General features: G+C 45.2%; 1 protein-coding gene across 4 annotated transcripts in view; it reads left to right on the top strand.

Moving 5' to 3' along the window:
- Positions 1-21,747, top strand: part of SIN3A (SIN3 transcription regulator family member A) — a 123,710-nt gene that overhangs the window by 17,561 nt on the left and 84,402 nt on the right. For 3 of the 4 annotated variants that reach the window (XM_082253074.1, XM_082253072.1, XM_082253075.1), the window contains exons 2-7: positions 10,431-10,642; positions 11,233-11,409; positions 11,681-11,787; positions 13,694-13,973; positions 14,268-14,378; positions 14,869-15,135. In XM_082253074.1, coding sequence (XP_082109200.1) covers positions 10,463-10,642; positions 11,233-11,409; positions 11,681-11,787; positions 13,694-13,973; positions 14,268-14,378; positions 14,869-15,135 — 1,122 coding nt within the window. In that variant the 5' untranslated portion in view covers positions 10,431-10,462. The remainder of the gene's footprint in view (positions 1-10,430; positions 10,643-11,232; positions 11,410-11,680; positions 11,788-13,693; positions 13,974-14,267; positions 14,379-14,868; positions 15,136-21,747) is intronic. The other variant, XM_082253073.1, reaches the window with a different exon arrangement.

Below are 21,747 nucleotides of genomic sequence, written 5' to 3'. Positions count from 1 at the left end.
CTTAAAGACACGGGCCACCAAAAAGCAAATCTAGATGCTGTGTTTTTTTTTTTTTTTTTTACATTAATGGTGTCTATTTAAGGAGTGCAATATTTTGCCTGTAGGCATCTGAATGTGACTGTGGTGGAAAAGAAGCATCTCAGATATTGTGGAAAGGGACACGATTTACATTAATAACATACTTTTGCAGATTGTTTCACTTCAGTTGTTTTAGCGACAATGCTGTTGGTCTTCTCATCTTGGACACAATGCTGGTCTTATTTTCAGGACACATCGACTGCCCTGATCTTAAGCTTCCACTAGAGTTAAATAGTAGGGATGCACCGAAATGATAATTCTGGGCCGAAACCGAAAATGCAGGATGCCCTTGGCCGAAAACCGAAAATGACTTTTTTCCCCCAAATTATTTTAAAATAGATAGAAGAGGGGCATACACCAAAAACAGGTAGCGACGTACACCTGTAGCTGCCACCCTGTCACAGTATATGTACTGTGACGGGTTGGCAAGTGGTTAATTTAATTACCAATGGTATTTGTATTATGCAGCATGAGGGGGTTAATGTATTGCCACTGCTGGTCACTGATGCATTAGTGACCGACCAGTGGCAGTTAATTAACCCCTTTGTGCTGCATTAGTGCAACAACTTCCCGCATTGCACCTGACTCGCAGGCAGTTCACACTGCCATATGCGAACCACTGGTAGTGTCAATACAAAGTTAATTCGTGTATTGCATTGCAAGCTGTCAATTCAGACAGGAATGTGAACACCCATGCAATCGATTCAAAAAAGGGTCCTGCATGAGTTTGATTCGAATGCGATACGATTTCAGCAATACAATCTGTATAGCTGAATTTGCATTGCGCAGACATCGCATATGATTTGCACAGCAGTGCGGCACGAATTATATGCATTGTCTTCTATCGCACCAGTGTGAACCGATGTTTAAGCAAATACAAGAATATGTAATGTTATTGTTGCAGGCTGGATTCACACATAAATTGGATGCGGCTCACAGTATAGGGTCCGGTGCATCCCCGTTCTCCTTTCATAGGCGAATCGGGCCCAAATGTTTGCATGAAACCGAGCCAAAGACGCACAAGACCCCAGTGCAATCCACTCTGCAGCAGCCACAGATATGTGTGAACTCGGCTCCATTGAGAGTCAGTCACACTCTCCTGTCATGCAAATTGGATGCAGGGAAACCAACATCCAATTCGCACTAGTGTGAACCCAGCCTCATTTTAAAGAGGTTGTAAACTCAAATTTTTTTTTTCTTTTTTTTCACCCTGCAAGAGAGAGACCTAATGAGCTAGTTTGCATCGCATACTAGCTCATTATGCAATACTTACCTTAGAACAAGCCCCCGCCGCTCACTCACCTCTATGACGGGCGACATGTCCAGTCGCCCGTCTTCCGGGATCGCGGCATCCGGCCATCTGATTGGCCGGAGCCGCGGTGATGTCACTCCCGCGCGCGAGAGCCGACAGTCACGGGACTCTGAAGGAACGGCACGAGCGGCCGTTCCTTCAGAGCGCATGCGCCAGTGACGTCACTGGCTGCATATAAGGTAAATATCTCCTAAATGGTACATGTTTAGGAGATATTTACAGTACCTATAGGTAAGCCTATGATGGGGCTTACCTATAGGTACAAGTTGTAGAGGAGGGTCTACTTCCTCTTTAAAGCATTTGAGTAGTTCTCGGACTATGTGTATTTAACCTATTAACCTAAAATTGGTTCTGATATCGCTGTTTTACAAACCTGACCGCTTATTATAAATAGGAAACCTTCATTTTGTTTGCAATTAATATAGATTCTAACTACCAGCAAGAATGAGTCCTTACATTTAAAGAGAACCTGTCATTTCAGATCCATCATGGCAGCGCCTGTTAGCGGGCATCCACTCACCTGCTGCCGACATGTCCCTCACCTTGTTGTCACATCATCAGCCGTCCTATAAAAAGTGAATGGGATTGTTGGTGAGTCAATAACGGGTCAAAGGAGGAGCCGCTGCGTGATGACAGTTGCTCTTTAAAAATTGATTTAAATCAAGCCTTTTTACTAGTGATTTCAATCGTGATTTTAAATCAACTTAATTTTAACCACCTCAATACTGTGCACTTTCACCCCCTTCCTTCCCAAACCAGTTTTCAGCTTTCAGTGCTCTCGCACTTTGAATGACAATTACTCAATCATGCTACACTGTACCCAAATTAAATTTTTATCATTTTGTTCACACAAATAGCTTGGTGGTATGTATTCACCACTGGGTTTTTTATTTTTTACAATATAAGCGAAAAAAGACCGAAAATTTTGAAAGAACAATATGTTCTACTATGTTTCAAAAAGAATCCAATAAAATCAAATTTCGTCATAGATTTAGGCCAGAATGTATTCTGCTACACTTCTTTTGGTTAAAAAAAAAATCCTTATAAGCGGATGATAAAAGGTTTGTGTAATGTAAAAGTCTACAAGCTAGGCTACGTATCATTGAAAAGGAATCAATCCTGATGTACTGACTACCTATATCATTTCTTGAGGCCCTAACTGTCAGGACAGTACAAATACCCCCTTTTTGTAAATATGACAGTCCAACGTATTTAGTAAGAAGCATAGTGAGTTTTTTGAAGTTGCAATTTTTTTTCCCCACAATAGTTTGGCTAATGAGGATTTTTTTTTCCCCATAATAATGTCATATTAAGTTATTTCTTACACATGGCATAAATACACTTGCAATTACTCCCCAAAATATAATCTGCTGCTCCTCCTGAGTATGGCGATACCACGTGTGAGACTTTTCCACAGCCTGGCCACATACAGAGACCCAACATCAAAGTAGCACCGTCAGGCGTTCTAAAGGCATAAATTGCACATATCATTTCCTGAGTAACTATCACATTTTTGAAGCCCCTGGAGCACCAGAACAATGGAGTTACCCACAAAATGACCCAATTTTGGAAAGAAAATGCCCCAATGTATATTCTATGAGGCATTATGAGTCTTTTTGAACGTTTTTTGTTTTTTTTTTCACAAGATTTTGGAAAATGTGGGGGGGGGGGGGAATGAAAACCTATTTTTTAACAAAGTTGTCATTTTTTTTAAAAAATATTTCTAACACAGCATGTACATACCAAGAATGACACCCTAAAATACATTCTACTACTACTGAGTATGGTGATACCACATGTGAGACTTTTCCACAGCCTGGCCACATACATAGGCCCAACATGCAAGTAGCACCTTCAGGCTTCTAACTCGCAGCATGTACATACCAAGAATTACACCCCAAAATACATTCTGAGCAAAGGGTAAAAATTAAGATTACCTGTGGTTTTAGCAGCCAGGAATACTGTCCCAGCACAGGAAAAGCATTGGCCCAGACAACCTACGGAAATGTCCAGGAACTGTCCAGCTAGCAGGTAGAAATATGCCAAAATATTGGTCCTGGCAGTAGTTCAGGTGGGAGGCAGAGGCATGGCCAGTTCAGGTGGCAGCACTGTAAGACCTGAGGACAGGGGTAAAGGCTTCTCCCACCCAAATCTCTTTGAAGCCTTTGAGTCTCCAGGCCCTAATCCGAAAAAACCCGGAGAAAAAAGGTTTTCTCCACTCGGAAGCTCTATTCTGGAGCCCCTTACATATGTGAGACCCCCTCTGCTGTCTTGAATCCAACTAATACAATGGCAGGGCAAACAATCAGTTCAGGAGGCAGGCAAAAAGCATTGTCATTTAACAGGCCGAGGTGAATTTATGTGTAAGGCAGAAACATGGATGGCAGAGGCATGGTCGATAAACAGCCGTTTGGGGGGGGGGGGGGGGGTAGCTGGCTGCCCTTTTCTTTCATAAATTTTAAAATCGTATGTAACCCATGGCCCTGTCACATGCCTTGTAAAATCTTACCCCATATTTGGCCTGTTTACTGGGGAGGTATTGCTTGATGCCAAGCCTTCTGGTGGAGTGGACTAGGAATTCATCTACACAAATATTTATATTGGTGGTAAACATTTGCTTGAAGCTGGAGCAAGAAAAATTGATTAGGGGCTGAATTTTGAATAATTTATCATCAGGATTTTTTCGAGAGAACCACTGGGCATTGTTGAAATGTAAAAATCTCCTTATTTTGTAATGGGTTCTGGGCATCAAAGAAGAGTAGACTGGCATATGATGGATAGGTTGCTTAGATCAGTGGGAATTTTTTCCAGCCCCATGTTGAGGGTTAGTCCAAGGAAACTTTAAATTCTTCCACGGTGAGGGGTTTCCAAACAAGGGGGCGGGCATAGAAAGAATCGGGATTGCTGGTAATATGTTGGCTTGTGTACAGATTGCACTGTTCGACGATGTAGTTCAACAGATCATTCGTGAAAAATAAATGAAAATAATTAAGTGGGGTTACATTACCTGATTGTATTTTAGGGCCTGGCTGTGCTGTAAAAGGAGGAATTACAGGTTCTGCCAAAGTATCGGGCAGCCATGTAGGGTATAATAATACATCCGGGAGGCTAGTATGGGCCCTGCCTCGTAGATGGGATGCCCCGTTACTAGCACCTGACCTATCATCTAGGAATGTTGACCTGCTTGTGCTTGCCACTTCACAAGGGCTTGCAGAACTGCTGGTGGATACCAGCCTATAATCTTGGGGAGTACTGCGCTGCTGGTGGATGCCTCAGAATTTATTGCGCTGCTGGTGGATGCCTGCGCCTGCTTAGCCTCTTTGTTAGGATTCTGTCCTCCTTAGTTTCCATTTCAGAGCCACTGCTTTCTACTGGCTCATACTCTCATCTGACATACTCAGACAGACTGATGGGGTGAGCTAAGGGCTAGAGAGACAGATTTGGGTGTGGTCAGTGTAGAAATTATATTGAAAGCAATGGAAGGCTATCAGTTGACCCAGGGAGCAGATGTAGATTGTGATTAGGAGAGACCCAAGAACAGAACCTTGGGGGACCCCAACAGAGAAAGGGAGAGGAGGAAGTAGAACTGTAAGTGACACTGAAGGTGCAATGCGATAGGTAGTATGGGAGCCCAAGAAGAGCACAGTCATGGAGACAAGTTTTTTTTTTTTTTTTTTTATTGAGTAGGAGGGGGTGGTTAACCATATCAAAGGCAGCTGAAAGGTCCAGAAGTAAGAGCACAGAATAGTGTCCATTGGTTTTTGCTGTCGGTTGTTGACCAGGCAATCAAGGTGTTTTTGAGGGGAGCAAGCAGAGAGGGCGCAGGTTAAGATTGGTGGGGTCCAAGGAAGACTTTTTAAATATGGGGGTGACTAGTGCATGTTCCTGAGAGTTGAGGAAGATGAACGTATGAAAATGGAATGAAAATGTGAGGGAGGAATGTTTACCCACTTTCCTTGGAGCTTCACCTCTGTTAAAGCCCCAGCATCCTAACCCTAACGGAAAGTTATATTGGCTGAGAGACGCAGGCTCCCTCTAATCCTTTCCCTTTCCTATGCAGTTCCACACATCTCTTTGGCGCCCTCTGCTGGCCATTTCTTTTTCTAATAAAAGCAAATTAAAGTTTAACTCCTTCGCGCCTAAGCCTTTTTCTGACATTTGGTGCTTACAAGTTAAAATCATTATTGTTTGCTAGAAAATTACTTAGAACCCCCCAAACATTAGAGAACCCTAGAGAATAAAATGGCGATTGTTGCAATATTTTATGTCGCATGGTATTTGCGCAGCGGTCTTTCAAATGCAATTTTTTGGGAAGAAATAAACTTTCATGAGTTAAAAAAAAAAAAAACAACCTTAAAGTTAGCCAAATTTCTTTTGTATAATGTGAAACATGTTACACCGAGTAAATACCTAACATGTCATGCTTTAAAATTGAGCACACTTGTGGAATGGTGACAACTGTCGGTACTTAGGCGGCACTTTAAACCTTTTTTTAATGGTTACCAGTTTAGAGTTACATAGGAGGTCTTGTGCTAGAATTATTGGTCTCGCTCGGACGGTCACGGCGATACCTCACATGTGTGGTTTGAACACCGTTTTCATATGCGGACGCGACTTGCGTATGCTTCCGCGCGTGAGCACGGAGGGATAGGGCGCTTTTACTTTTTTTTTTTTTTTTGCACCTTTTTTAAAAAAAAAAATCCCCTCCCGCTCCTTGTAATGACAACCAAGCGGCTACTCAGCCACATCGGTTGTCATTACAATAAACCTTTGGCTATAAACAACTGTACAGGCATGATGCCTCTAGCTGCAGGCATCACCCCGGTACGTATATTTGCGTTCCGTCTGTGCTAAGGGGTTAAACATGTATTGTACTACCACATAACAAAACGTAGGGGGCTTCCACTAAGCTGCTGAGAAAAAAGGGCTTTTCCTAATTTTTGTTCTTAATAATTAATTTTCTTAATATATTTAGGTAATCTGTGCAATGGCTTTACAGCCAATAGATTTTACATTTTTTTTTTTTTTTGTCATTTTAAAGTTGCCTTTCTGTTTGTCCAAATGCTATATTTTTGTTTAGTTTATGAAATTGTGTTTCATTTATAAAGACGTCCTATATCACACTGGCTAAATCTGTGTCTGTAGTGCATGTTCAGACCTTAATACCATAAATAATGTTAGATTTTTACAATTGGTGGAAAGGGAATACTGCGCCAACTTTCATAAATGTCATACAGCTGTTGACACCAAGGAAGACAGTCGGTAAAAAATAAAAGGGGTAAAAAATGTGCAGAGCTATAATTAATAAATGAAGGACAGGTAAAAAGAATCCTGAAACAATCTCAGCCTTGTGTGGGTGCAATACCTCATACTTGAAAATGAGATGAGAATAAAATTGAAATTGAAAATATACTTCATCTCATGTCAACAAGTGAAAAATAAATGCATAGGAACTATAAATAAATCTTGTTACTATAAAATAGTATAGAACTAAAGATAACCATATATAATGTGCTAACCAATAAAGGCGAGTACACCTGTCCCAAGAGGGGGCAAATAAACCAAAAAACATGTGCAAAATATTGGTGGGTGTGTGTATATATATATAAAGAATTGTCCAAAGTCACTCATGATAAAACTCTGCAGGAAAAGTGCTCAACAGATTTCCACAGTCTTCACATTTCATCTATGGAGACCACCCAATTGTGTATTAACCAACATCAGTGATAGAGGGGGGCTTACCGGATGTAGTGGGCTCAAATGGGCATACGCCTAATGGGCCAACACAAGCATAAACAGCCAGCGGTGACCGCCTACAACCAGTGGTAACTGCCTCCACTCCTCCAGTATGTAGAAGGGCAGATGGGGTCAAAATGAATGGACATTCAATAGGGTCAACAACAGAATCATCTCTGGACCATCTCCATAGTAACTCAAAATAAAGAGTAACTCCACATAGTGTAAAAACTTCCCAATAAAATTGTATACACTTACAAAATAGAAGAATGACAAGCGCTTGTATCGTAGAACATCAGAAGATCATGGATATCGCAGTGGCATCAAGGTTACAAGTGTTCCACTGTAAGCACTCCCCCCCCCCCCCCCAAATATGCCACATCACATTTGAAATGTCATTTTTGGGGGGGGGGGGGGGACAGGTACCTAGTTTTGACACAACCTCTCCCCCCCCTCCCTCCTTGCAATCCTCTGGGACACGTTACAGGTCCCAGAAGATTGCCCAACCAATGGGGGGGGGGGGGGGGTGCTGGACGGCTCTTGCAGGAGTAGTGCGCACCTGCCTATAAAACCGCAAGTTGTCACAGCCAGGTGCCCACATTTGCAATGCTGGCACCGTGGAGGGCAGAGGGAGAGAAGTGAGGCTTCAGCGGCCGCAACGCCAGACCGTGGGACAGGTGAGTGTGTGTTAAGTCAGAAGCTACACTTTTTGTAGTTGCTGACTTTTAATAAACCCAAAAATAAGTGGAACTTTGCTTTAAACTAAACCCATTATATTTTAGTCACCTAACATGTACAGTAAAACTGCACATTTTATTGTGGCCAGCCTAAAGCCCCTTTCACACGGGCGATGCAATCCGCCTGTCAGTTTTTCAGGTGGACCGGATGCTCCATACAGCCCTATGGGGCAGCGGATGTCGGCAGAGACATGTCTGCTGACACCCGCTGCTCTCCGATCCTGTCCGTGAAATCAGGACAAATGGAAACCCTATTTTCCATCCGTCTGCAGGATCGGATGGGAAAGGACAGGCGGTCCGTTCTCATCCGATCTCCCCATAGAGGAGAGCAGGGATCTGACACCTCCGTCTCTGCACACAGAGCGGAGATGCAGCTGTCATCCACCTGCTAAGCGGGGATCGGCTGATCGATTCCCTCGCTGAGCAGAACGGACTCCGTCGGGCGGTGCGCCCGTGTGAAAGAGGCCTAAGGCACACCTGTGCAATAATCATGCTGTCTAATCAGCATCTTGATATGTCACACCTGTGAGGTGGATGGATTATCTCTGCAAAGTGCAAATGCTCACTTACACAGATTTCTGAACAATATTTAAGAGAAATAGGCCTTTTGTGTACATAGAAAAAGTCTTAGATCTTTGAGTTCAGCTCATTAAAAGTGGGGGCAAAAACAAAAGTGTTGCATTTTTATCATTTTGTTCAGTGTATGTGTGTGATTCAGCACAGTGGGGATGCACTGTAGCAGTAAGGCTTCAAGAGGTGGTCCTGAACTGGTTGAATGTATCGCTGAACAAGGATTGTTCTCCCTGTTCAAAAAAAAAAATAAAAATACCTGATGAATTTGGCAGACATCAATGCAGTCCTGTGCAGTAATGCAAACTGGAAATGTATGACTACAGGAAACCTCCCCCTGTGTTATGGAGCTGATGGGGAGGGTGACAACACTGTCGATGGACACACAGAGCCCTGCTTGGGATCGAGCATGAGTGCCCTCAATGCAAGCGGCATGCTTATGGGGACACTTGTAAGAGGGTAGGAGCGCTGTCTGGTGATCCCAGAACAAAAGGAAAGGTGCTGCACTGTTTAAAACCATTGCATAGAGCAGGTAAGTATAACTAGTTTATTTTAAAAACCGTGTTCTTTTACAATTACTTTAATGCTAGGTTCACACTTTGTGGGTGCTTGCGTGTGTAGGATAGCGGGTAAATTTCTCTGGTTCCTGCTTACGCCTGCAGCCAGCCCATGCTGTTCCTTTGCAGATGCATGGGGCTTCCCCACGCACCGAAAACTGCAGCGCATTTTCGGTTGCAGGGATTTGCTTGGTGCAAAAGCACCATGCAATTTTTTTCCCTCTGGCAGCGTTTTTAAAAATGGTGCAGGGAACATTTTCTTGCGTGAAACGCAGTCATAGCAGCCTATTCAATCGAATGGCCCACGTTTCTGACCCTTCCACAGTTCAGCTCCAATTCCTTGCTTGATCATCAGCGCCTCCCTGTTCTCTCCCCCTAACACACCATAAGGCAGCTCTATTTCTAGGAAAATTTACAAGTGACTTGATCCTCATATTTTAATCAGTGCATATCTGTAAACAATGGAATAGTGTATGGACATAATTTGGATGCTTTCAGTGAATTTCCAGGAGGTTAAATTTAAAAAGAAAATGGTGATGTGGTATATGGAGCAATAAAAAAAAAAAAAAAAAAAGCAAAACTAGTGTGCGGGTATTTGTCATGGGAAGAAGAACAACATGAACTGACTTAGTGTCGTGATGGGACTATAGAGAAACCTGTGCAGGTGCCACAGTGACTCTGGGCACACATTTGTATAAGCAGGAACAGGAAAACCAAAGATTTTGAGGTGTCTGGTCAGTGCCATCTACTTAAAAGAAATAACCAGTTGTTTACTTGTAACATGTTTCAACGCGCGTTTCAGAAACCGTAAGGCTCCATTGGAGTCCGCCTGCTCTACGTGAAATCTGTCTACTGATTCCCTCTGGGCAGGTGAATGGCTTGTCTGTGTGTGCTCTATTTATGCAGCCCGCTCTTCTCTGGGCAGTCTTGTAAACGGACTGCCTCTCTATTTACACCCACTGCCAACTGACCCAATCCGCCAGACGGATGTGGAATGGATCCACATCCATCTGTTTTTAGCAGACAGAATCTGATGTTGGTGAGTGTCAACAGACACATGTCCATTGACACCCACGTGTCCAGTTTGGTCTGCTAGTGTAAAAGGGGGCTAAAGCTTGTTGGCGGTATTACATGGAGATGGCATTGAGAAATGAGAATACTTATGTATGCTTTTTGGCATTTTACTTTTGGGTTTTTTTTTTTTTTTGTATTTCCTCACTAAAACATAGGCAATGCAGCATTAAATGTTGTATTGTTTGAAATATATGTAAAGCAGCCAGTTATTGGGCAAAACTTTTTTTTTTTTTTTTTCACTCTTGAGGGTTGATCCTTGTAACACAAAGATGTGCTCTGTACAGTAATTCCACATTTGTATTATAGTGTTTTGTTGCCTGTCCGTACTTTCTGTAAAGTAGGCATAACTCTCCTAACCAATCCTAGGTACATCGCTGGCGCCCGACTATGTTCTCAGGATGAAGCGCAGACTGGACGATCCAGAGGCAGCTGCCTACCCACCCCAGCCTCGCCGAATCACTGAACCATTTGCCCACCAACACCGTGTACTTGCTCCTGCTCCTCCGGCTTATGAACCTCCGTCTGATAGCATGCAGCCCACAACGGGCATCCAATATTCCGTGACACCAGGATACCAGGTTAGCCAGTTTTCCTTTTTGGCTTTGTTTTTATTATCGCATATTTTTTCCCCATTGTTTGCAAGTTATGCTAGTTAATTTTTATATTCTTTATCCATTATGGAAGTACGGTATATGCATTTTCCTTTATTACTGTGGTAAGATCTGAATAATGCTTTGTTTTGCATTTTTGAGTTTTAAAGCAGAACTTAACTGTAAGAACTAAAATTGCAAGCAGACAGGTTCCTTTATTGTAGAAGAGGTATTCTAGGTTTCTTTTGCAATGAAGCATTCAGTACCTGTCTGTTTGAAATCGCTTTTAGAATGTACACAGTCGTTTGTGCGCAGCACAGTGTACATTCTTGCCATACCTCTGTACCGAAATGAATGAACTCCTGCATGCATGGAAGTTGCATCATTCCAGATTGGCCAACCAAGATGGCAAAAAAATGAGAGAGTCAGGGTCAAGATGTCTGTGCTGGCTAGGAATCAGAGGAGCCAGTTTTAGTTTCACTTCAATTGTTTTACTAGGTCACATTCACCTCTATTCTATAGACGCCAAAACTTAATTTTGCTTTCTCTGTTAACATGCATCTATTCTTTCCTCTCAGGTGTCAGCAGTGCCTCAAAGCTCCGGTAGCCATGGGCAAGCAGCTCTTGCAGCAGTACATGGAGCCCACCATCACAACACACCTGTGCCAGGCCATGGAGGTCCTGGGGTGCAGAGTCATGCACATTCAACACCTCCAGCTGCACCTGCTCAGGGGCAACAATTTCAGAGACTGAAGGTAAGAGGATTTCTACGATCTTTGCTCTTTTTTAATTGGCTTGTGATTTTTGTTTCCTGTGTTTACTTTTTCACAATGGAAAAACCAGGATCAGACAATATTAGTGCATTGTATATCATATTAAATTTTGTTGTGGGTTTTTTTTTTTTTTTAGCAGGTTTTTGACCACCAAATCAACCTCACTTATGAATATTGCACGGTTTACTTGCAGTTCTGTTTTTTACTGTTTGTTTTTGGTCAGTTTTCATACAGTCTTTGTTCTTGCTCTCAGGTGGAGGATGCACTTTCTTATCTCGATCAGGTGAAACTGCAGTTTGGCAGCCAGCCCCAGGTGTACAATGATTTCCTTGACATTATGAAGGAGTTCAAATCCCAAAGGTGAGTGCTTGCAGTCTAGTACTTCTGTGAACAGTGTGGTTCTGTCTTTGGGCTCATTTATACACCATAAAAGCTTACAATTTATATTTAAAGCTGGCCATTCAACTTACAATCCGATTGTCAGTCTATTTTAGATTGACCAATTGATTATTAACCTTCTTAGCGGTATTCCCGAGTGTGGCTCGGGGTTACATTTCAGAGCCAAAAGCGGTAACCCCGAGCCACACTCGGGGTACCGCCAGAAGCATCGCTGGATCTTGTAAAAGAGATTACTTACCTTGTCACCGAGATCCAGCGATGTATGCGGCGGCGGATCTTCCTCCCGATCGTCTCCGTGCCCCGGCTTCCGTCTCCTGCGACGTGACGTTCGTAGGGGGGTGGAACCGGCGGCAAATTCAAATAGTAAAACACACCAAACACACTGATACCATTCAAAATAAAATAAATTCACGTTACATTGCCCCCCAGTGCCCTTTCCTGCAGTTCTACTGTACTTGTATATATTATGTGTGTGTGTGTATGTATGTATATATGTATGTATATATAATATACAATCTATCATCTGTGTATACATACATACTTTAACTTATTTATAGTTTTTTATTATATTAAAATTTATGATTTTGTGTTTCAAACTTTATCATACCCGAGATGTTATAAATAAGAACGCACAGTAAAAAAAAAAAAAAATATATGTAAATAGTTTGTTTTGGCTGCTCATTCTCAAGAAATACATGCTAAATAATGGTACCGCTTTCAGCACCTAAAATCCGAAAGAATCATACCACCAGGGAGGTTAATAGATCTAATTTATGGCCTACCTAAATTTTACAGAAGTTGTATTGGATTGTAAGGTGTATGGCCAGCTTATGCACCGAATTATGTTTGCTGTCATGGTGGTGAGATTTGTTTTATAACTAGGGTTGCACCAATACTAAGCATTTGCACGAGTACGCGTGCAAATGCTCTGTTACCTAAAACTTTGTGGTGCAGTTTGAGCCTATACAAATTGAATGGTCTCAATTTGCACCGCAAAGAATTGCATTTGATTCCTGTCCGAATTGCATGTGTTTTTTTCCCCCCACCTCTCCTATGTGAACCCAGGCTTGCCAGAGACTTCAGCCTGGGTTCACACAGGTGTGGTGTTGGGAACTACATTCAATTCAGACACAAATTCCACTGCATTCCTGTTCAAATCGCATGCGATTCTTTGCAGTACAACTTCAGCTCATTTATTTTGTATGGGCTAAATTTCACTGCCAAAGGAATCGATAATTGTTATCGGCGAGTACTTGAGCACAAGTATGTATAACAATAAAACCTTGCGCTTATGGTAAAAATGCAAAATAGAGAAGTGAATAAATAGGTTTCAAAAAGTGTCTGTGCAATCATAAGCTGCTTGATAACGGATTCCAAGCTAAAGAGTATGAAGATTATATTGCAAACCATCATTGTATGCTTCCTACCAACCGCATTGTGGTAAGTGGAAAACCACAGGGGGATCATCCCCATTCACACACATAGAAAGCACAGGAGCACCTTATATGCGCTTTGATGGCCTTTAAATGGACTTTATAATTTATATGAATTTTGTTGTATGAATTTGAGTTATTTATATGTGATTTTGCAAAATTTGTACGGTATATTTAATATTTTTGCACATTGCTGCAATATGATTATTTATTACACTATCCTTTACGTATTGTTTAAGCAGCTCTGCAACACTGAGTTTACTTGAGCACAAGTGTCGGTACTCGTACTCTCTGATTTAAAAAAAAAAAAAAGTAAAGTATGGGGGATCCCTATTTATACCTAACAAATGTAAAAACTGAACTTGGTTAAATGGTACAAACATAAAAACTAAGCTCATAACCCTAATTTTTTTTTTTTTTACTTCTAATTGTAGCATTGACACTCCAGGGGTCATCAGTCGGGTTTCCCAGCTCTTCAAAGGTCATCCTGACCTCATCATGGGTTTTAACACCTTTCTACCACCAGGATATAAAATTGAAGTGCAAACAAATGACCTGGTAAATGTCACTACACCTGGACAGGTCCATCAGATCACCACTCATGGGTTGCAACCTCCTGTCCCACCAGTTCCCCCACCTTCACAACCGTCCACTCAGGCAGCTCCTCCTCCAGTTCACCCAACTCCACCACCAGCTCCAGCCAAGATCAACAAGGTAAGGGGAAAAAATCTTTGTAATGGACATCTGTAAAATTTGACATTAAATGAGCAGAAAAGTACATGTCTTTTTTTTTTTAAACCAAATGGCAAGACCAGTTATTCTTGTTTAATTTCTAGAATGAGATGTCATTCTCTTTGTATGTTTTTAGCATTGGACCTGTACATTTTAGGTTTAGTTAATAACAGCCAATAAGCATTTTTTGTTTTGTTAACCTGTAACACACTTTCCAATGGATATAATACTGAGGTGCAAACAAATGACCTAGTAAATGTCACAACACTTGGACAGGTCCATCAAATCCCAACCCATGAGCTGCAATCCCCTGTCTCTAAGGTTCCTCCACCTTCACAACTGAACACTCAGACAGCCCCTTCACCAGCCCCAGCAAAGATCAATAAGGTAAGAAAAAGGTGCAAGATAGGTGGGTGAAAAAATATTAAGTGCCACTTGATTTTTATAGGCACATTGGTCTATTTAATAATTCTGTTCACCATTTCTTATTCATATGGGGATTTTTGGGAGATTACTGTTGATTTAATTAAGCACTGGTTTAGGTTCTGACACTGGTTTAGGTCTCAGTGCACACTGGAGAAATTGGTAACTACTGGGTGCATGTAAACCTTTCCCAGCACGGTGGTGGGTTTTTAATCTTCGTTCTTTAATGTGGAGATTGAACATTTTGTCATTTGTTTTCTTAATGCATTTATTCCCAATCCAGTCATTCCCACAATATTTGTGTGATCGTGTATAGCTTTTACAGAATGTCTATTTTAAATTACAACACAATGTTCAATCTCCTGCTATATAAATATTCGGTTACATGCAATCATTTTCTCTTTTTAATAAGTCTTGTGGCTTACTCCATAAATAACCATCTTTTTATTTTCAGCCTGTGCCTTCTCAGGCACATACACCAACCAGCCAACAGAGCACACCAATCCAGTACCCATCTCCCCGTTCTCCACCAGCACAGCCACATACGCCAGGACCATTGGCACATGCCACACCCACAGCAACTGCAGCCACACCTACAATGCAAAACAACCAGCCTGTTGAATTCAATCATGCCATTAATTATGTGAACAAAATAAAGAATCGTTTTCAAGGCCAACCTGACATTTACAAGGCTTTCTTGGAAATCCTGCATACCTACCAGGTGAGTGTTTAGTGGTCTATATACTTATTCTTTGACTATCACATAAGGAAATAGACACATCCATCCAATTTACCCACTTTAGGACAAGGCCTATCCTGAAACTCTTTTTTTTTCTACCAAGTAAAAATCAGTATTTCTCTTACGTCCTCCGACAGTCGCCGCCCCTTCATAATCTTCACCAATGGGTAATTGACCTTTTCTCCGTAGGAGTAGCTAGGCAACAAGATTTGTTAATATCAAAGTTTTTAGCATATCACACCCCTAGGGGGCGGTCCCCTCAGTCAATACCTCCCTGCTTCCAGCATTCTCAACTCGGTTTTCAATTGCCTAGCTTAGGAGTAGCTGGCTGTTCCTGTGCTGGGGCTTTCAGTCTCAGCCTTCTATCCTCTTTTTGATTTTATTTCAAGTATTTCTCTCTTTCTTTTACTTAGCTGTTTTTTTCTCAGCATTAGTTCGTTTTCTTCGGATTAAGATGATCATGCGGAGCTGGGTCTCGGACTGGCCACCCTGGATCCCAGGGCTGAGAGCCAGGGTTTTCCCCAGCCTGCCATCGAGCGTTCAGCTCAGGTTTCCCTGGCATATTGAACGACCCATCCCTGTTCGCTGCAGGGATGCTGCCTGTGAGGTGGCTACCTCACCGGACGCCATTTGCGGTTTCGCACCGCAGTCCACTGTGTCCTGGCTGCGACACTCCCTGTCCTCAGTACAGCGGTTTGGTCACTAGAGAGGGCTCCCCACGCCATCCGGAATGGTAAGTGTTTTTTCTATGTGGGGACCTGTCTGTTTGGGTGTCAGTCTGTGACTGTGTGACCCGCATGTCTGTGTAAGTGCTGAGCTCCCTGTCAGATTCCTGTGATAGCTGCCTTTCTGTGGGCTGCGGGGGGGAGGGGGCTCTCCCGCTCTGCTGTGTGAGATGTATGGGGCAGACTGGGCTCAGACATGCTGTGCGGCCCGCCATTTTTTTCGGCAAACTGTGGTGACCAGCCCTGTGTGGTACAGCGCGGTGTTTTGGCGCCAAACGCCGCCATTTTGGCAGCGATCGCTCATACAGGCACATGTCGGCGCCATTTTCTTATTGCCTACATTCCCTCAGCCGAGCGGCCATGTTTGTGTAGCCTTCATAGGCTATATAGGGCGGTCAGTCATTGCATCACTTCCTTTTTCACTGGAACAGCGATCGGTGGCAGCAGCTGTGTGGTCTCTCCAGGTTTTTACCTTCCTTATCCTGTATTTCCTTGCTCAGTGCTCCTTATCCCTGCGGGGGTCGGTACATACAGTAGTGTGCGGTGGGCTGCGCTCGCCGCGGTCTTAAAGGGGCAGTCCTTTATTTCAGTTGAAACTGGGGCATGGATTCTCAGGATTGCAGTTTCCTCCCACCCTGGTGGGGGGCCAAGGGGCTGCTGCATCCCCCGAGGGGGCTGATCTGGCTGCTGTTGTAGCGAACTTGGCTTCTCAGGTGCAGATGCTAATGGCTGATCGATCCGCAAAACGGCCCAGGTTATCTATTTCCTCTGATTCAGAGGGCGATGGGGCTGCTATGGCTGGAGTGCCCTTCTCAGGGTCTCGTTAATCTCTGGACCTTGTGGGGTCTGAGGGGGAGGCTGAGGTAGAAGGAGTTGATACTTCTCCCCCTGGCTCGCCTGAAGAGCTTGCACTCATGGATGAGTTGATTACTTCTATCTAGGAAACACTGCGTCTGCAGGATGAACCAAGTCCTCCTGCTTTGATGTCCTCTTATGGGACGCAAAGGAAACGCAAAGCAGCGCAGGCTTTTCCCTGCCCTGCGGAATTTCAGCGCGCTGTTGATGAGCAATGGCGCAATTTAAAGAAGCCCTTTACTGTGCCAAGTAAGTTCAAGCTGCGTTATCCATTTACACCCCCCACTGATGAGCGTTGGTGTGTGCCGCCTCAGGTGGATCACGCGGTGGCGGTTTTGAATAAATCTACTGCGATTCCTGCTGAGGATACCCCGGTGTTCCTGGAGTCTCTGGCCCGTCATGCTTATACGGTTGCTGGTTCTATGCTGAAGCCTATTTTTGCTTCCGTTATGGCAGCCCAAGCTATTGCGGATTGGACGCAGGTGCTCAGAGGCGCACCCTGGTGGCTGACTCTGCTCCGACAGAGACAACATTGGCTATGGTTGATCAAATTCATCAGGGTGTCATGTATTTGTGCGATGCGGACTTGGATTTGGTCCCTTTGGCTGCACGCCTCTCCAGTGTAGCGGTGTTGAACCGTCGCCTGATATGGCTGAAATGTTGGTCGGTTGACCAATCCTCTCGCAAGACTCTAGCTAATCTTCCCTACGCGGGATCTCGCCTTTTTGGCGAGTCTTTGGATACTCTGATTAAGGGAATTTCCGGGGGTAAGAGCACTCTCTTACCCCAATCTCACAAGAATAAGTCGGTTCGCGGCAAAAAGAATACCTCGTTTAGGCCCTCTAAGGGGTCCTTTCGTGCCTTTCGGTCGCAATACAAGGGCAAGTCCTTCAAGGGCCAAGGCTCCCAGAAGAAGCCGTGGGCAGGTAAGCAGAAGTCTGGCCAGTCCGGATCCGCTGCCCATGCCAATTCGGCCTGAAGGGGCGCCCTCACCCGGTTCTGGGGTGGGGGGGACGTTTGCTCGGTTTTCTTCAACCCTGGCTGGCCCGCATTCGGGACAGGTGGGTTCAGGAAATCGTTCGATCTGAATACAAGATCGAGTTTCTCTCTCGGCCGGCGGGCAGATTTTTCCCCTCAAATCTTCAGCTGTCTCCGGAGCGTTTGCAGGATCTGCACCTGGCGGTGCGGGACCTGCGGGCCCAGGGAGTGGTAGTTCCGGTGCCTCATCGGGACAGATTTCCGGGGTTCTACTCCAATCTGTTCACTGTGCCCAGAAAGGAGGGCAAGGTACGTCCGATTCTGGACTTGAAAGCTCTGAACCGCTTTGTGCGGGTTCGCAAGTTCCGCATGGAATCCCTGCGAGGTGGCTGCCCTGGTTCCGAGGGAATTCATGGCCTCCATCGACTTGAAGGATGCGTACCTTCACATCCCCATTTTCGAGGGTCACCAGAGGTACCTTCGTTTCGCCATTGCGGAGGATCATTACCAATTCGTGGCGTTACCCTTCGGTCTCGCTTCGGCTCCGCGGGTTTTCACCAAGGTGCTTGCGCCGGTCCTGGCTTTATTGAGAGCCCAGGGCATCTCTGTCATGGGGTATCTGGACGATATCTTGCTACGGTCTGCGACCAGTGAGGCTCTGAGGAAGAGGCACGGCCTCGAAACGCGTCAGCCCTCTGCTTCCAGTAAAGACGTTGGACCTCTGCTATGAGGCGGCTTTATGGAATTGTGTCTGAATTTCACGAATGTTTGTGAGTAGCTGATTTTAACTTTTATCTAATAAACTCGCTGAGGATAATGCGCTAGGCTGGTGCGCCCTTTCTTTGTTTTTGTATTACAGTGTTTGGTCGACCGCCCTGGTTGTAAGGGGCAGCAAAGCCTAGCCATAATGGATGCCAAGTATTAGCACGAGTTCCCGGGATTGAGGCAGCCTGAGGACCAGGTTCTGAGCGCAGGAGGGGGGTGCTGCATAGCACATATCTTTTTTGCGACCAGTCAGGGCCTGGTGAACGACCTGTCCACCACGATGCAGACTCTGCAGGAGTTCGGTTGGACGATAAATTTTCCAAAATCAATGTTGGTGTCCGTCGGTTCGTCTTCCCTACCTGGGGATGATCCTGGACTCTGTTCAAGCGAAGGTCTTCCTGCCGGAAGACAAGCTCCGGACGCTTCAGGATGAGGTCAGGTCCCTCAGGGACACTCAGTGCTCGTCCCTCCGGACATGTATGAGGTGTCTGGGATTGATGGTCTCGGCTTTCGAGGCGATTTCCTTCGCCCAGTTTCACACGCGGGGTCTTCAGGCGGAGATCCTGGCCAGGTGGGACGGCGTCCGCAATCTCTGGATCTGCGGATTTCGTTGAGCCGCCACACCCGAAGGGGTCTTTTGGTGGTGGCTCCAGTCCCCGGCGGGGCAAGTCCTTTCGTCCTTTGTCGTGGACGGTGATCACCACGGATGCCAGCCTGTCGGGCTGGGGTGGTGGTCTGGGCGTTCTGTCCGCCCAGGGAACTTGGTCGGAGGAGGAATCCTTCCTTCCGATCAACATTCTGGAATTGCGAGCGATAAAACTTTGCCTTCTGCATTGGTCGGAACGGCTTCAGGGCCGTCCGGTTCGGGTTCAGACGAACAATGCCACCGCGGTGGCCTACGTCGACCATCAAGGGGGCACCAGGAGTGCCCGTGCGGCTCGGGAAGTAAACGACATTCTGTCCTGGGCCGAGACGCACGTCCCAGCGATAACGGCTGTGCACATTCCGGGAGTGGAGAACTGGCAGGCGGACTATCTGAGTCGCCAGACCCTGGACCAGGGAGAGTGGTCCCTTCACCCGGATGTCTTCTAGAAGTTGTGCGCGAAGTGGGGTCTTCCGCATGTGGACCTGTTCGCGTCTCGTCTGAACAACAAGGTGGAAAGGTTCGTGGCAAGGACGCGCGATCCGCGGGCGGACGCCCCGGACGCGTTGGTGGCGCCCTGGCATCAGTATCGTCTGATGTATGCCTTCCCTCCGATTCAACTGTTGTCCAGGTTCCTTCGCAGGTTAACCTCGGAACCGCATACGGTGATTCTGGTGGCACCGGACTAGCCTCGCCGGTCTTGGTACGCAGACCTTGTAAATCTGGCAGTCGACGCTCCGTGGCGTCTGCCGCTTCGGGAAGACCTTCTGTCGCAGGGACCGATATTCCATCCTGCTTTACAGTCGCTGGCTTTGACGGCATTGCTGTTGAGAGCCAGGTCCTGAGGGATAGGGGTCTCTCCCCTGAGGTCGTCCCTACTTTGATTAAGGCTAGAAAAGCTTCTTCCGGTAAGATATACTACCGAAAAAAAAAAGCGTACTTCGCTTGGTGTGAGTCCAGGGGGTATTCCCCTCGCTCATACTCGGTGTCGAGAGTGTTGGCTTTCCTCCAAACTGGAGTGGACCAGCGTTTGGCGCTGGCCACGATTAAGGGTCAGATTTCTGCGCTGGCCGTTCTTTTTCAACGTCCTGTGGCGTCTAATTCGTTGATTCGCACTTTTGTTCAGGGGGTGCGACACTTGGCCCCTCCTAGGAGGTAGCCTTTGCCTCCATGGGACTTGAACCTTGTTCTGTCCGTGTTGCAACATGCTCCTTTTGAAAAGATCAGGGAGATTTCGTTGTCTGTTGTCCAAAAAGGTTGCCTTTTTGGTGGCTATAACTTCGGCTCGTAGGGTGTCAGAGCTGGCGGCTTTGTCCTGCAGCTCTCCCTACTTGGTGATTGCCTTGGATAAGGTGGTCTTGCGACCTAACCCTTCCTTTCTTCCAAAGAGGATCTCGGAATTTCACCTGAATGAGTACATTGTCTTTTCTTCGCTTTGCGCGAAGCCTAAGCATCCGAAGGAGGTGGCTTTGCATGCTTTGGATGTTGTTCAGGCGATCAGGGTTTACCTATCATCGACTAAGTCCTTTCGCAAGTCGGATTCCCTATTCGTCCTTCCAGAGGGACCTCGGAAGGGCATGGCGGCGTCGGCTGCTACCATCGCCAAATGGATCAGACAGACAATTGTGCAAGCCTATGCTTTGAGGGGGAAGGTTCCTCCTTTCCCTGTGAAGGCGCACTCTACCAGGTCTCTGAGTACGTCTTGGGCCTATCGTCATCAGGCTTCTGTGGCCCAGGTGTGTAAGGCGGCGACTTGGTCGTCCGTTCACACCTTCTCCAAATTTTACAAAGTCGATGTTCAGGCATCGGCAGATGCTTCCTTTTGGCCGTAAAGTTCTTAGTGCGGCAGTGCCTTAGGGTCCCTTGTTTGGGCCTTTGGCTGTTGGTGTTTTTACCCCTAGGTTACTTGTTCTTCCTGGGTTGTTGCTCCTGTTGAGCACGTTTTTCCTGTTGCCAGGTTGGTTCTCTTACTTTGGTAAGGTTCCTTTCTCTGATGTGGGTACTGCGTTGCTTTATGCGCGGCTGCGTTTTTTTCCCCACCCCTCATGTCTACACTGCTCTGGGACGTCCCATTGGTGAAGATTATGAAGGGGCGGCGACTGTCGGAGGACGTAAGAGAAAACGGAATTTTTGTAAAATCTTACCGTAAAATTCCTTTCTCGGAGTCCTCCGACAGTCGCCGCCCCCGCCCCTCTTTTGGGGTTTGTTTATGTACTCTACTGCTATGCTACCAAAACTGAGTTGAGAATGCTGGAAGCAGGGAGGTATTGACTGAGGGGACCGCCCCCTAGGGGTGTGATATGCTAAAAGCTTTGATATTAACAAATCTTGTTGCTTAGCTACTCCTACGGAGCAAAGGTCAATTACCCATTGGTGAAGATTATGAAGGGGCGGCGACTGTCGGAGGACTCAGAGAAAGGAATTTTACGGTAAGATTTTACAAAAATTCCGTTTTTTTTTTTTTTTTAACAGAGGCCCTAGAAAATAAAATGGTCAATGCTAATTTTTTTCCCCATATTAAACAGAATTTGCGCAGCGGTTTTTCAAACGCAATTTATTTTTGAAAAAAATACACTTTAATGAATTTTTAAATAAAATACAATATATAACCCAATTTTTTGTAAAATA

The sequence above is a fragment of the Pelophylax lessonae genome (assembly GCF_965119305.1).
Source record: "Pelophylax lessonae genome assembly, chromosome: 4".
NCBI classification, from domain to species: Eukaryota; Metazoa; Chordata; class Amphibia; order Anura; family Ranidae; genus Pelophylax; species Pelophylax lessonae.
This window is presented reverse-complemented; position numbering and strand designations above follow the sequence as displayed.